General features: G+C 34.0%; 1 protein-coding gene across 1 annotated transcript; it reads right to left on the bottom strand.

Moving 5' to 3' along the window:
* Positions 1-1,610: 1,610 nt before the first annotated feature.
* Positions 1,611-3,701, bottom strand: LOC129231687 (uncharacterized). The gene has a single exon (XM_054866050.1). It carries the CDS (start codon positions 3,699-3,701, stop codon positions 1,611-1,613), a length of 2,091 nt encoding a protein of 696 aa, XP_054722025.1.
* Between the last annotated feature and the right edge of the window lie 11,225 nt (positions 3,702-14,926).

Below are 14,926 nucleotides of genomic sequence, written 5' to 3'. Positions count from 1 at the left end.
AAAGTGTGTGTCATTTTATGTAAAAAGCTGATTCTAACTGTACATAAATATTTCAGATATAGTCTATCAGATTTAATTCAGTTTAAAGTGAGCACATATTATAGTTGATAAAGCATATATTTTCATCTTTTGTGCTAATTGAAAATACTCATAACTTGCATCATTGATAACTATGATTAAAGTTAAAGAGATTTTTGCCAAAAATGTGCTCTACTGGTGTTTTGTAAACCTTGCAATACGCGTATTTACTTATTCCTCAGCGCTTTAGAAACTGATGTCAGAGTAATACAAAAACACCAATTGGACATCTCTTTCATTTCTTAAGTAGCCCGTGCAACGCCGGGCACGCAACTAGTTACATAATAAATTATGTCTAGTTAAAATATGTTTGATTCGTAAAGGTTTTCATAAAGAATACCATATTATAAATTTATATCTTTAATATTTGCTTATCTTCTGCTCTTTTCTATTTTTTTTTTTAGATTATCCGGATTATTTTCTGCTGTATGAATATATAATAAACGTTGCATAGTTAATTATATTTCTTTTTGCTGAGCCTTCTGTTGTGTCTGATTCAGAAAAGTACTCGTTGTTTACTTAAAAAATGAATGATTTTTGTTAAGTTGGAACAAGTTACTGCTTATATTTAATTAACGTTATAGTAATGATTGTATAAAGTTTTTTTTTTTTTTCCTTTTCATTCAATTAGCATACGTTTGAATTCTGCTAATTTTGTTGATTTCTTGTTTTGCTTTTTTTTAAAGTAGTTTTTCAAACAGATTACTGTTGTTAAATTAATGTTGTTTTCTGATGGAACACTGTATTCTTATTATTCATTAACTTTAAATATTTCTTGTCAAGTCAGCGAAAATTATTACATTTAATTAATTGACGTTATAAAAAGTCGTTTTGTTTTTCAAATTTTCTTTTTCAAAGTATGCATTCACATTTATTTATTAATGCTATTTTGATGTACATTTTTTGGAATTTTTTGGCTTGGGTGTAGAATTTGATTTGGTTTAGCTAAAAGTTTTGTTTTTAAACTTATATGAATTGCATATTTTTAATATTTGGTTGTTTTCTCATATTTTACTGTTTATTTACAGTTACACCTGATTATTATTATTTTGCAATAACGATACATATATATATATATATATATTTATTTATATATATCTTTGCTTATCGATTAACAAAATATGTTCACAAAAAAATGAATCCGCTAAATTCGTTGATACCATATTAATACAAGAGCACAAAGAACACAACTCCACTGCCTTTCACATCGTTTTATTCACTACAACTACTTACAGACACGGACGGACACAGAACTATATACAAGTTAGATGATATTAAGCAGCTGGCCTGTAGCCACGCCCTCTTTCCCCTTAAAGACCCTCGTTCTCTTCAAGATTCTCGCTAACACACTGGGGCCCCGATGACCATGTCATCCAAGCTTATACACATTAACATTACAATGATACAAAATACACTAGATTGAACATAAAAACCATAATAACACTAATTCACCTTAAAAATGTAGAATTTAAGTTACCTTTGACATGAAAATTATTTTTAAATAAAAATTATAAAATGAAATGCACATTGAATCATTTATGTTCAATAGGAAGTTTAACCAATTTGTGAATTGGTCTTCTCAATTCACCTGTCGATGTTTTTAAAGTTACAGCACGTACTCTGCTGTCACTGCTGTCAATAGTTTCAGTTACTCTTGCCATCCTCCATTTGAGGGGTGGCAAATTCTCGTCCTTGATTAACACTATGTCATTGCAGCACAAATCCACGCATGGGGTTTTCCATTTGTTGCGCACTTGCAACTGCGTTAAATAGTCCTTCGACCATGCTTTCCAGAAGGATTGTGAAATTTGTGATGTTAGTTTATATCTTTCACCAATGCTAATTTTCTCATTGGTAACATCAGGCTCAGGTACGCTCCTTAACTCCGAGCCAATGAGAAAATGACCAGGTGTTAGAACACAATAGTCATCAGCACAATCTGATGCAGAAACAAGTGGTCTGGAATTCAGCGCTGCTTCTACTTCAGTTAAGACAGTAGAAAACTCCTCAACAGTTAATATCTGTGATTTCATTACTCTTCGCAAGTGAAATTTCATCGCTTTTACTGCGGCTTCCCAGAGGCCACCATAATGGGGAGCTGATGGAATGTTCAGCTTCCACGACACACCTTCATCGGCTAGATATTGACCAAGATCTCTTGAACACGCTTTCCAATAATTTTTCGCACCGATGTAGTTGGTTCCACAGTCACTGTATATTTCCAGAGGTTTTCCTCTGCGAGCGATGAATCTCTTCAAAGCTGAAAGGCACGCTTCAGTACTTAGGTCGCTTACTATTTCAAGATGCACGGCCTTAACAATAAAACACACAAATATGCACACGTACATTTTTAACGCTTTAACTCCTCTTCCACGACGAGGGGTAACAAGAAACGGTCCAGCGAAATCTGTACCACATTTCAAAAAGGCTCTTCCAGGATTCACTCTAGCTGACGGTAAATTTGCCATTATTTGTTGCGAAAATTCCGAACGAAATCTACAACAAGTTACACAGTTTCTCACTACTTTACGAATTGCAGATCTTGCACACACGATCCAATACTTCTGTCGAATTGATGCACTAAGTAATTGTATACCTGCATGTAAATACATTATATGGTAGTATCTTATGACCATTTCAGTCACAGGATGTTTCTTTGGCAATATAAGAGGATGTTTTACACTCTCTGCCAAATTTGCATTTTTCAAACGTCCGCCAACTCTAAGTAGGCCTTCACTGTCAATGAAGGGATTTAACTGTGACAAATTTCCAGACTTCAAAACTTTCCCTTTCTCTAAAGTTGCAATTTCAGTACTAAACACAGTTCTCTGTACTGCTTTAATTACTTGGTCATGCGCCTCTCGCAACTCATCAACTTGAAGAAATGAAGAATTAACTTTCATTCCTCGAGCATTTCTAATAAATCTAAGACACCATGCAACAATTCTTTGCAATTTACTCCAAACCGAAATTCTATTGTACAAATTTTCGACCAGTTCCACCTGAACAACCATAACATTAGTTACTTCACTTCTTTTCTCCCGTAAACCCTCTACATTGTCACAACTTGCAGATTTGAACACCTGCTCCGGCCATCCTTCACAACTCTCCTGAAGCCAATCTGGTCCTAACCTCCACAATTTATTCAACAACAGATCTTCCATTGAAATTCCTCTAGTTAGTAAATCTGCTGGATTTTTTTCCGAGGGGCAAAATTTCCAGTCGCTGGGATTCGACTTCTCCTGAATCTCCAAAACACGATTTGCTACAAACATTTTCCAACGCTTGGCACAACCCTTTACCCAGTACAACGCAATCAAAGAGTCACTCCAATACACAATATTTTGAATCATGTCTCCGAAAACTGTCTTGAGATAACTTCCCAGTCTAGAACCTATCACAAGAGCCATCAACTCTAAGCGAGGTAACGTTAATTTCTTTAGCGGTGCTACTCTACTCTTTGACAACACAAAAGACACCTTATAGTTCCCATATTTATCATGAAACCTGAAATATACAACAGCTCCATACGCCCTCAATGACGCATCACAAAATACGTGTACTTCAGCCTTCTCACCAACACAGCTTTCTAAACAATGCCTAGGAATTTTTATTTCACTCATTTTGTCAGTTTCTCCACACCACTTCACCCATTTTTTCCCCCAAGTCTTCTGGCAACTCTTCATCCCAATCAATTGCTCTCTCCCAAATTTCCTGCAACAATAACTTAATACGCACAACAAACGGAGCAATCAACCCAACCGGATCAAAAATACTAGCTGCAGTCTGTAAAACGCACCTCTTACTGTTCTTCAATGATTTCAATCCTTTAAATATCCCTTTTAGATCCAACGACAACTCATCTTGCTCTGGATTCCAGTTTAACCCCAACACTTTCACTTGGCTAACATCAACCGACTCCCGTTCCTTTAGTCCCGTCTGCACCCATAGTTCTTCTAACTCTTTGCTGTTAGACCTCAATTTCCTCAAGTTAAAACCTCCTGCCTTCAGAATAGTTACAGCATCAGATGACAAATTTAAAACTTCGCTCACACTATTTCCACCAAAATACAAGTCATCAACATACAGCGAAGATTTTAACATCTCAACTGATTTAGGGTGTGTATTCTCAAACTTTTGAATGTGATGCTTAATTGTAGCACTTAGAATAAACGGAGACGGTTTGCAACCGAATGTTACTCTTTTCATTTGCATGTATTTAAATTCCTCACTAGAACTATCTGAATACCAAAGAAATTTTAAAAACTTTCTATCTCTTTCGGAAATACCAATCATTAAAAATGCTTTCTCAATGTCTGCATTAAAAGCTATCTTGAATTTACGAAAATTTAAAATGATATCAAGTATATTTGGATTTAAATTCGGGCCAGTTTCTAAACAATCATTAAGAGATAAATTACCCTTTGATTTAGAACTACAATTGTACACAATACGAACTTTGGTTGTTTCTTTATCTGCCCTGACGACAGCTCTATGGGGCATAAAATATTCCTTACTATCCCTATCACACTGTTCAATAATTCCCATTTTAACTTGCTCATTCACAATTTCCTTATATTCATTTGCAACCCATTCGTTTTCATTTAAAACCCTTTTTAACTCTTCAAATTGCTTTTTAGCTAACGTAAAATTGTTCGCTAACTCATTAGGATCTTTCTTCCACATTAAATTTGTTTCGTATCTCCCATCTACGAATTTTAATCCTTTCTCAAATTCTTCAACGAAAGCCTTATCTACCGAATTTAATTCCTCTTTTTCTTTTATTCCCAATGCTTCGAGTTCCCACAAAATCTGAACGTCTGTAGCCGCAACACAGAGATTTGACGCCACTTCATTTTTTAAGCACTGTGAATCACTTAACTGAGTTCCCTGCAGCGCGAAACCAAATACCGTTGGAACACAAGTAATTGTTTTGTTTATTTTCTCAAATCTCGTAGAGTCGACGATCTGCCAAAATACATCTGCGCCAATTAATACTTCGATTTGTATATCGCTCTCGAAACAATCGGCCAAAATCAATCCTCGCGAACGCATAGTGTTTAAAATATCTGCATTTGGAACAGAGTTAGGGGCTGCAGTTATCGTATCTGTAATTAAAACTTCAAACTGAATGATTTTATTAGGATCATATCTATTTGTTAACTTTATCTCGGCTACATCATAAATTTTCTCAACGGGCCTTACTGAACCAAAAGAAAAAACCGACAGTCTTTCCTTTCTGATGGAATTTAGTTTTAAACAATCTGCTAAGGATCTCCGAATCCAACTCCGGTCTGATCCGTTATCGCATAAAATCCTCGTAAATTTGTTTATTCCTCTCCCATCCTTAGGATTGCTAGCATATGCGCTGCAAGTTAGAAGTAAAACGTTAGACACTCTTGACCTAGAGACGGAAGAATTATTACTTGTTGAAACTGCGCTCTCCTCTTCAGGGGGATTTTTACCCTCCCTGGCCTCTTTCGGAAAATGAATCATTTGATGATGCGGTTTTCCACAGAAACAGTTTCTTGCCTTACAGAATTTTACACTGCACCCAGAAGAGAGACATTTGAAGCACAAATTATTCCCTTTTACAATATCTACTCTCTCGCTTACCGAAATGTCTTTAAAATTCGGACATTCGCTTATCGCATGAGTTTCGCCTGTTTTACACAAAATACAATGAATATTTTTTGCTCCTGATAAATATACATTTGAAACATCTCTAGAACTATTACTACGGAATTTATTTACATGGTGAATTTCATATGAACCCCGTTTACGATAATTATTTCCCTCAGTATTGGAAGAATATCTGCGCGAATTATTTCCTTCGCTTTTCTTATTTTCACTTCCTGAAAAGGATTTAGGAGGAAACGACTCGGATTTTGGTTTACCTCTCGATGACAGATAAATGTCGCACTCTCGGCCTAATTCTTGCGGTTTAAACCATTTCTCACCCTGTTTTACAGCTATATGAGTTTTCAAATCCCGATCGATTTCACTAAACAGTTTATCTGAAACCATTAATTCACACACTGATTTAAAATCACTCACATCTCTTAGCCGACAATAATATTCAAAATTAGCACTTAATCTGGACGCGAATTGGACGTAATTTTCGTTAGGTAATTTTTGAGCATATCGAAATTGATTTAAGCACACTTGAGGCGTTGGCTGAAATTCTTTTAAAATCGTTGCTTTGAGTTTATCATAATCATTTACATCTTCCTCACTCATGTGAACCATTAAATTTGTTAATTTTTCTCCTAGAATATTTATTAGAATTTCCGCTTTCAGTTGTTCCGGCACATTTTTTGTTTTGAATGCCTTTTCAATGGACTGAAAAAAGAGATTAAACGATTCTGCCCTAGTAGGTACTGAAATTGTCAATGTTTTAACGCTTTTAATTAAACTTTCAGTACTACGATTAGATATTTCTAATTCAGAATTTGGAACTTGTGATAAATCCTTTTTAATGCTTGCTAATTCTAATTCTCTCTCTAACTGCGATAGTTTTATTCTCTCTAACTCTAATTTAGCTTCACTATCTGACAGTTCTCTTTCCAATGTGAGCTTATTCTCCTCTAAAATATTATGAACAACACTTTGCACAAATTCTATATCACTCTTATAAATTTCCGAATTTTCAATTAATTCTTTCAACTGAATTACTTTTGCATTAGGAGGGACCTTTAAATCTAATTCCTCAGCAACGAGTAATAGCTCGCTCTTTTTTAATGTTCTAATACTCATTATGAATAATAACAATAAAATAGTATTAATTAGTTACACACAATAATAACTTATAAAAAATAACAGTAAATCACATAAGTAGCACAATTAAAGCATCATCATTCAAATTTAACCTTTTCTAAATTACTAACTATGTAGTATTGCAATATAACCTTCCACAAAAATCTAAAATCACAATACCTCTTAACAAAGATGGGAATCGACACCTCTTGCACAATTCAACACCTTACTACACTCAACACCATTCTCAACTCAACAAATACTCTGTGGCACTCCACCCCACTCCTGACACCACAAATTATGTTCACAAAAAATGAATCCGCTAAATTCGTTGATACCATATTAATACAAGAGCACAAAGAACACAACTCCACTGCCTTTCACATCGTTTTATTCACTACAACTACTTACAGACACGGACGGACACAGAACTATATACAAGTTAGATGATATTAAGCAGCTGGCCTGTAGCCACGCCCTCTTTCCCCTTAAAGACCCTCGTTCTCTTCAAGATTCTCGCTAACACAATCAGTCATTAAATCTATCCAATAATTCTTTTATGTAATTCTGCTGAGACAATGTAATTATACCTTTAGCATTTTTGAATTCTATACCTAAGCAGCGATTTGCTTCACCAATACATTTTACATTTAGAGATACACTAAGGTGATTATGCAATTTGTGAATAATATCAGGGTCTTCACTAATGACTAATAAGTCATCGACATAAACAGCTAAAACTGTTAGCATGCCGTTCTTTCGCATTTGAAAAAGACATGGATCACTCACCGTATTTACAAGTCCAAATTCTGCTAAAAGTTTTAATTTTAAATACCAACAACGACCACTTTGCTTTAATCCGTACAAAGACTTTTTTAGCAAACAAGTTTTCATACCCTTAGCAATATCATTTAGCATTTGTTTAGCTTTATTACACAACAAAGTATCAGATTCATTTTCAATCAAAAATTGCAAACCAATTTCAAAATGTTTGAGAATTTTCATGTACACAGTTTCATCCAAAATACCATTTAAATATGCAGTTGTAATGTCAAATTGGTGAATTTTTACTTTTAATTTTGAAGCTAATGAGGCCAACAGTCTTACAGAACTTAGTCTAGCTACTGGGGAGTACGTTTGATTTTGAAAATAATTTATGTTGTGAATCAGAGAAAATCCCTGAGCAATTAACCTGGCCTTTTTCTGCACATTATTTCCACTAACATTACATTTATTTTTCAAAATAAATCGACTACCAACTATGCCGTCAACCGAGCGAACATCCACTAGTTTTTCTACAAGATCGAAAGTGTCGTTTTTAATTATACTTTTAACTTCTGAAGCAATAGCTTCAATCCAAAGATTTGATTCATTTGAATTTAGAGCTTTCTCCAGTGGTATTTCCTCAGTCGCAAGCATACAACATAATGAAGACATTTCAACATCAGTGTCACTTATTTTCAGTATCAATATCATTATTTTCAACGTCACTAGAATCATTTTGAACAGGCACAGTTTGATAAACCTTTCTGGGTCTACCACGATTTCCACTTTTTACGAGTTTTGGTCGTCCTGGAGCGCGTTTTAACGTGGGATTATCGCCAGGGGAATTATCATCACTATAATTTTTATCTAATTTTCCCTCAAAATTTTCAGGTGATGAAAAAATGAACGTTTGAGTATTTTTATCAGATTTTAACAGATCTTCCTCATATGGGTCAAGATTTACGTAATGAGGACTAGGAGCAAGATATTTATTTTCCAAGAATTTAACACTACGAGTTATTTCAACAGAATTCTTATCAGAAAGGTAAATTCTATACCCCTTACTTGACTCATCATATCCCAAAAATATATCTTTTATCCTTCGTTCATCAAATTTTCTTTTATTTTTAGAGTTATTCCACATATATGCCTCACAGCCCAAAACTTTAAAATAACCAACATTTGGTTCCCTTCCAAACCAAAGACTATAGGGGGTTTTCCCATTTAAAGACTTTGAAGGTGTTCTATTCCTAACATGATTTGCTGTCGCTATGGCTTCAGCCCAAAAACGAACAGGCAAACCCGACTGAATTAGCAAACATCTCGCAATATCCAAAAGACTACGGTTTTTTCTTTCACTCCTCCCCCCTTGCTCGGGAGTATGCTTTACAGTTAATCTACGAGCAATACCCGACTCTTTCAAAAAAGTATTAAAATGTTCACCTAAATATTCCCCACCTCTATCAGTTTGAATAAATTTTACTTTGTTTCCAGACTGCCTTTCTAACAAATTTTTAACTTCTTGAAACGCTTCAAACGCATCACTTTTATGTTTTAAAAATCTTACTTCAGTCCAGTCAGAACTCTCATCGGTAAAAGTCACAAAATATGATGCACCTCCAATAGATTTCTCAGGCATCGGTCCACACACATCAGAATGAAGGATTTGGCATCTCGTTTCCGTTTTTGCGTGTGTATTCGGGAAGCTTGACCTGCAGAGTTTACCTCTTATACACACTTCGCAATTGAAGTCTTCTGGCAAGGGGGGCAGTTCTTTTAAATCACGAAAAGCGGAATTCTGAGTTCCTTTCTTTAAATTATCAGCAGACGCATGTCCAAATCTAAAATGAAGTTTCACAAAATCACATTTGTCTTTCGTATCTAAGGAACAACTTGCTAGAGAAGACGAGTTTTCCACTTGCAAACTAGATTTCAAAATACCGCACTGGTTCATCTCACAGGATTCCGGTTCTAAAGCTCTCGGTTCATCGCGCGAAAATTCATCAGGCCTTTCCTGAACTTGTGGTTTCTCGGGAAAAATTTCTAAGCAAAATAGATTTCCTTTTCTTTTCCCGATAATTTTGTTTCTTTTATTTTGAAGTATTACATGCGTTTTGTTGAAAATAACTATATATCCTTTATCACATATTTTCGCAATTGAAAGTAAATTGTTGCGTAGATCAGGAACAAACATAGCTTCGCTAATCGTTAGCTCTTCCAGTTGGTTGTTCATTCTTGTTGTGATGACTTGTCTGCATCACCAATTCCTTGAATTTCAGTAGAACTTTTATCGGCAAGCTTAAGATTTCGCACGGGGGAGATTTCGAAAGATGTAAACAGGGATTCGTTTGACAGAAAGTGGTTCGAAGACCCGCTATCCAGAATGAACAAATTGGATGTCTTGCTATCCACACCATCTACGGAATCACATTCCACATTGAGACAATTCTTATAATATTGCCGAGTAATTTTAGGGCATTTTTTGCTAATATGTCCATGCTCTTTACAATTCCAGCATATGATATCTTGGTTATTAGTTCGATGTTCGTTCGGGCGACTTTGTGGAGGGCATTTCTGATAATTGTTCAAATGATTATTCTTAAAATTCGATTTTTGACAGAAGTTATTTTTCTTTGTCGCATTAGCAAAATAAGCACCGGAAACATCACTGCAGTTCTTTTCTTTTTTTGTCGCGTTGAATTCTTCAAGAATTTTAATTTTCAAAGTCTCTGGTTTTGGTAGCTCGTCTCTAGATTCTATAGCAACACGAAAGTTATCGAAATTGCTTGGCAAACTATAAAGCAGCATAATTGTCAAAAGTTCATCATCGATATTTATTTCCATGTCTTGCAGCTGGTCAACAAAATTGAAGAATTCACGTAAATGATTTCGAACGTCATTTTCACTTTCTTTCATTTTCAAGTACAGCAGTGATTTTTGAAGAGTTGCCTTTCTCGCGGGACCCGTAGATTTATAAATTTTCGACAGTTTATTCCAAACTTCTTTTGCAGTAGTACATCTTTCAATCTGTTTCAGTTCTGTAGGCTGGATACATAGGATAATGTCCGCCATTGCTTTTTCGTCACCGGTGTTCCATTTTTGAATTCCATCCGTGTCTGTTGCTGCGGGAGGATTTTCAACGATGTATTTCCAATTGTCATTTTTAATTAATATTGCTTTCATTTGAATTGTCCAAGTTTCGAAGTTAGACTTATTCAGCAGTTCCATTTTGAAAAGTGAAGTTCCCGAAGTAGCCATTTTTATTTCACGAATGTTCTTTCAAGAACGAAAAATTTTCTTTCAGAATCCAAATTCAAAATGTCCAAAGTAAATACCTTTTACTGCATTCCGTGGCCAAAGCTCTGGGCACATGACCTGTTGTAAATCCCAAAATAAGGATGCAGAGGCAGTGGGATTGGAATGCAGAACATAATTTATTTAACAGAACACGAACATCACACAAACAGATACATTACTAGACTGCAACCCGCTGAAACTGAACATTCACTACGCCACAGCGTATATAACTTGGAGATGACGTCACATGCGATTCAATCACGGTTATAGGAACAGTCCACATTTGAATAGATATGGTTTAACATTGCAGCTCAACAATTAACGTTAATATTTGGTGTGTAGGACACTGCATGCACCTTGACGAATGCTGAACAAAATCCGAAGTTGGTCTTGGTGTGTGGCGAAATTTGCACAAGCGGCAAAAAAAAAAAAAAAAAAACTCTGGTTTCTGTGGATGAAGGCGTTAAAATGAATAAAAAAATGTACCAGCGGGACATTTTAGGACCTATTGTACTTCTGTGAGCCAATAAGCGTTTGAGGGCAATGTAGACTGAACGTTCCTTTTAGAAACTCCGCACCAGCTTACTTTTAAAAAAGACAAGAGTGCAAGCCAAAAAGTGCAAGGTGAATTTTCCTGATATGATATCTTTAGAGAGGGCATCTTACTCGCTAGACCTCAATTTTATGGATTACAGTGTGTGGCCTTTTTTAAAGCCTGGGGTCTACTCTAAATCACGCAAAAATTTGGATTCTCTAAATTAATTTCTTTGGCGAAGACTTGCGGCCAATGGCAGTAAATTTAAATCAGCGGTTGCGCTTCTGTATAACTGCAAATGGCTATTTTTTGATTTTTATATATTTTGAAACTCCATTTTCATACCTTTTTAATGATACAGACTTCTTGATCGTGATCATATTAAAAGTAAGTTAAAATAATCTTTGAAAAAATTTTAAACCTATTTTGATGAGGTATGATATTCCCCTTTAAATTGCAATATCTCGAAATGGTATTATTGAAACTAAATGTTCCTTTTCCTCAGAAACTGAATTGTGTTTGGCTTTGAAATGTTTGCCTATTCCATGAATCTAATTGCATATACTGAAGTACCTTTTTTCTCATATTCAAGAAATATTTTTTATAGAGCTGATTTTGTGTTGCAAAACGGCATTTTTTGTAAAATATACTGTGACTTACACTTAAGAATTAAAAAAAAAAAAAAAAACTGAGCTTTCTTTCTATAAAATTTTACTTCAGTATAGAGAAGAGAGTCTGCTCAAGGTACAGAAAAAATTTCATAATTATATCTTTCATAGATTTTCAGAAAAAGGTATATGAACCTCTGCAAACCCCCCAATTGAAGGTATAGGGGGTACTGACTCCACCTAGGAGTATAGGGGGACTACTAAAATTAATATTGGTTGTGTTTTATAAATTTATTGATTTTCAATAAAGTTGAATAAAAAATTGCTTATCCGGTTTTTTCCCACACCCTGTATTATTTGTTAAAATAGTTACTGTAACAGTTTAACGTAGTCAGTGTAACAACATATGCTATTGTGAGGTAATTTGCTACAAACGATATGATTGTACATAACTTTTACAAATGGAATGAGCGTTATGACGCACATATTATGAGTCTACAATAGTCAAAGAAAAAATTTAAAGTATGTTTCATAAAAATATTTGCAGTAGCTATTTTTGAAAAAAAAAAAAAAAATAAAAGATAAATGAATAAAAACAAAATTATAAAGTGTTGCAACAACTAATTCTGATCTCCCCGAATGCATAAATAAACGGTTTTTTTTTTTTTTTTTTTGAAGTATGCTTTCCAGGCATTAAATTTCAGTTTAGTTAGAAACCAACAAAAACACCAAAATGTGCATTACATATGCTGAATAAAAAACATAAAAAGCTTAGAAGTACACTAAATAGTGATATTAAATGCATGGCCCATTTTCATCGATGGCGCCCCAGCAACACATAATTTTAAAAGATAAGCAGCCTTCTACCAAACCACTCATCTAGTTGCTTTACTATGATATCACGGTTTATCTGTGGAATTAGTAATATCCCATGGCCTTTTTACACCTCTGACTACATTTCGTGCAACAAAAATAATGTATACAGCATTCTAACCTTTAAATCTATGTAATTAGTGCAATTGTTTGCTTATTTCAACTGCATTAATTTCCGCATTAATCAAATAACTTCCTCAATTACTCAATTAATATCCCATCAATAAAAATACCGACATTAGTTGACGTTGACGAGAAAATCTAATCATTTTGTCTAAGCATTGCTTTTAGTTGCTTGCATATATTAGGCGATATGCAACATGTAAAGATACTACATTGACCTGCCAGACAATTATGTTTTATTGCAAGTAACTTGGCTATAGAGTACTTTCAGAAAGTTGAAATTTTGCTGCTCTCAGCCTAAAATATTTTTCCAATATACAGAAAAAAAAGGGGGGAAAACAGGCTGTACATATTACAGATTATTTTACTACGTGACGTGTTGTTTCATTTTGTGGTTCTTGGATCACGTTCGTTTGATAAGACAGAAAATGAATACATGTGTAATCATTATTCACAAAGGTACTTATCTACACTAACTTTACCTTTGTATATTGGTCGCTTATTTTGATTTTATTATATTTGACAAAATGTTTCATCATCACTTTAATAAACAAGAAAAAATATCCATGGGCAGACCATAAAATTTTGACGTTATTAAACTCAATTTTGAAATTACATAGCTGCAAAACTTTAAGTCCAATTTATCATAAATTCAAAATAATTAGGGTTATCGGCAGTGAAAATAACACTGCATAAATTTCGACAGTCGAAAACTAACAGTGTTTGGTATTGCTCATATGAAGCTCTGTATTTAATAAACTCAGGTTTTATCTTGTTGTTTAAAAATTTTATTACCTATTCAGAGAATGTAATTCATTCTAGTTCAGTGGATCCCAAACGTGTTTTTCTTAAAAACCATTTCCAAACTCCGAAAGAAATTGGCGATTTTATGTACAGTAGTAAATAACAGGTACGAAAATAAAATTTGGGAAAGCATTTTTTTCCCCACGGCACACAATAGTCCATACCAAGAAACGAAAACACAAATGAAAAATGTGTAGTTACAAACTTTAATGCAAACTAAAATAATAACTACAGAAAATGAATGAAACATTTTTCAGCAAAAACCAATTGGTTCTTAGCTTAGAGTATAGCAGCTTTGAAAAAAACTATTGACGAATTTTCTCTATATTTTTCTTTTCTGCCACATTTTAGCTATTCGTCTTCATCATATGGAAGTTGTCAATTTAAAATTTCAGCTTTTCTTGTTCTTTTCCATAACGAGCTTATTACATTTGGTTGTTTTTGCATATAAAATTTTGGACTTTATTAGCCAAATGTGTAATCTGTCTTATTTTCATAGCGGTTGTTTTTGCATTACTCGTAATATTTAAACAACCTAAAGTTAGATTGCCCGTGCAAAGTTGGATTTACCTTTTGGCATGCATATGGATTTTTAAGTTTGGGCAAGAAAACTACAAGATTAAATTAGCTGAAACTATATAAATGAATGTTTTTGGTAGACGTGTCTGGAGTTTTTAGTGCCTTAAAATGCATTTAAGACATTATTTTAATCAAATACACTTTTTGAAGTTTCTAGAGAAATAACAACTACCCCTTTTATATTATGAATTTGATTTTTTTTACAGTTAAGCAAAACCTTGCTTTCGTATTTATTTATGAGCATCAGGGAGTGCACAAAGTTTTGTACTTGCTTGAAAGTAAAATGAAGCTTTCACTTATGTAAATTTTTATTAACAGCAATTATAAATGCTTTAATTAAAAAATGGATAGCCACAAAATATTTCACCATCCAAATTATTCATCTTTATAATATTTCTTATTATGCGGTAAATTTTTGAAAAGCGTAGTTTTCTGCAAGCAAAACATTTCATTGTTTTTGTCAGTGAGAGTGTTAAGATCTCACATTACAATGATGCCTTCATATCAA

Source organism: Uloborus diversus, chromosome 10 (genome assembly GCF_026930045.1).
Source record: "Uloborus diversus isolate 005 chromosome 10, Udiv.v.3.1, whole genome shotgun sequence".
In the NCBI taxonomy this organism is placed as follows: domain Eukaryota; kingdom Metazoa; phylum Arthropoda; class Arachnida; order Araneae; family Uloboridae; genus Uloborus; species Uloborus diversus.
Note: the sequence above shows the minus strand (reverse complement) of the source record. Positions and strands in the feature narration are given on the sequence as shown.

Coding starts and splice junctions, on each gene's coding strand:
- LOC129231687 (XM_054866050.1), bottom strand. CDS start 3,701: ATGAGTGAAATAAAAATTCCTAGGCATTGTTTAGAAAGCTGTGTTGGT.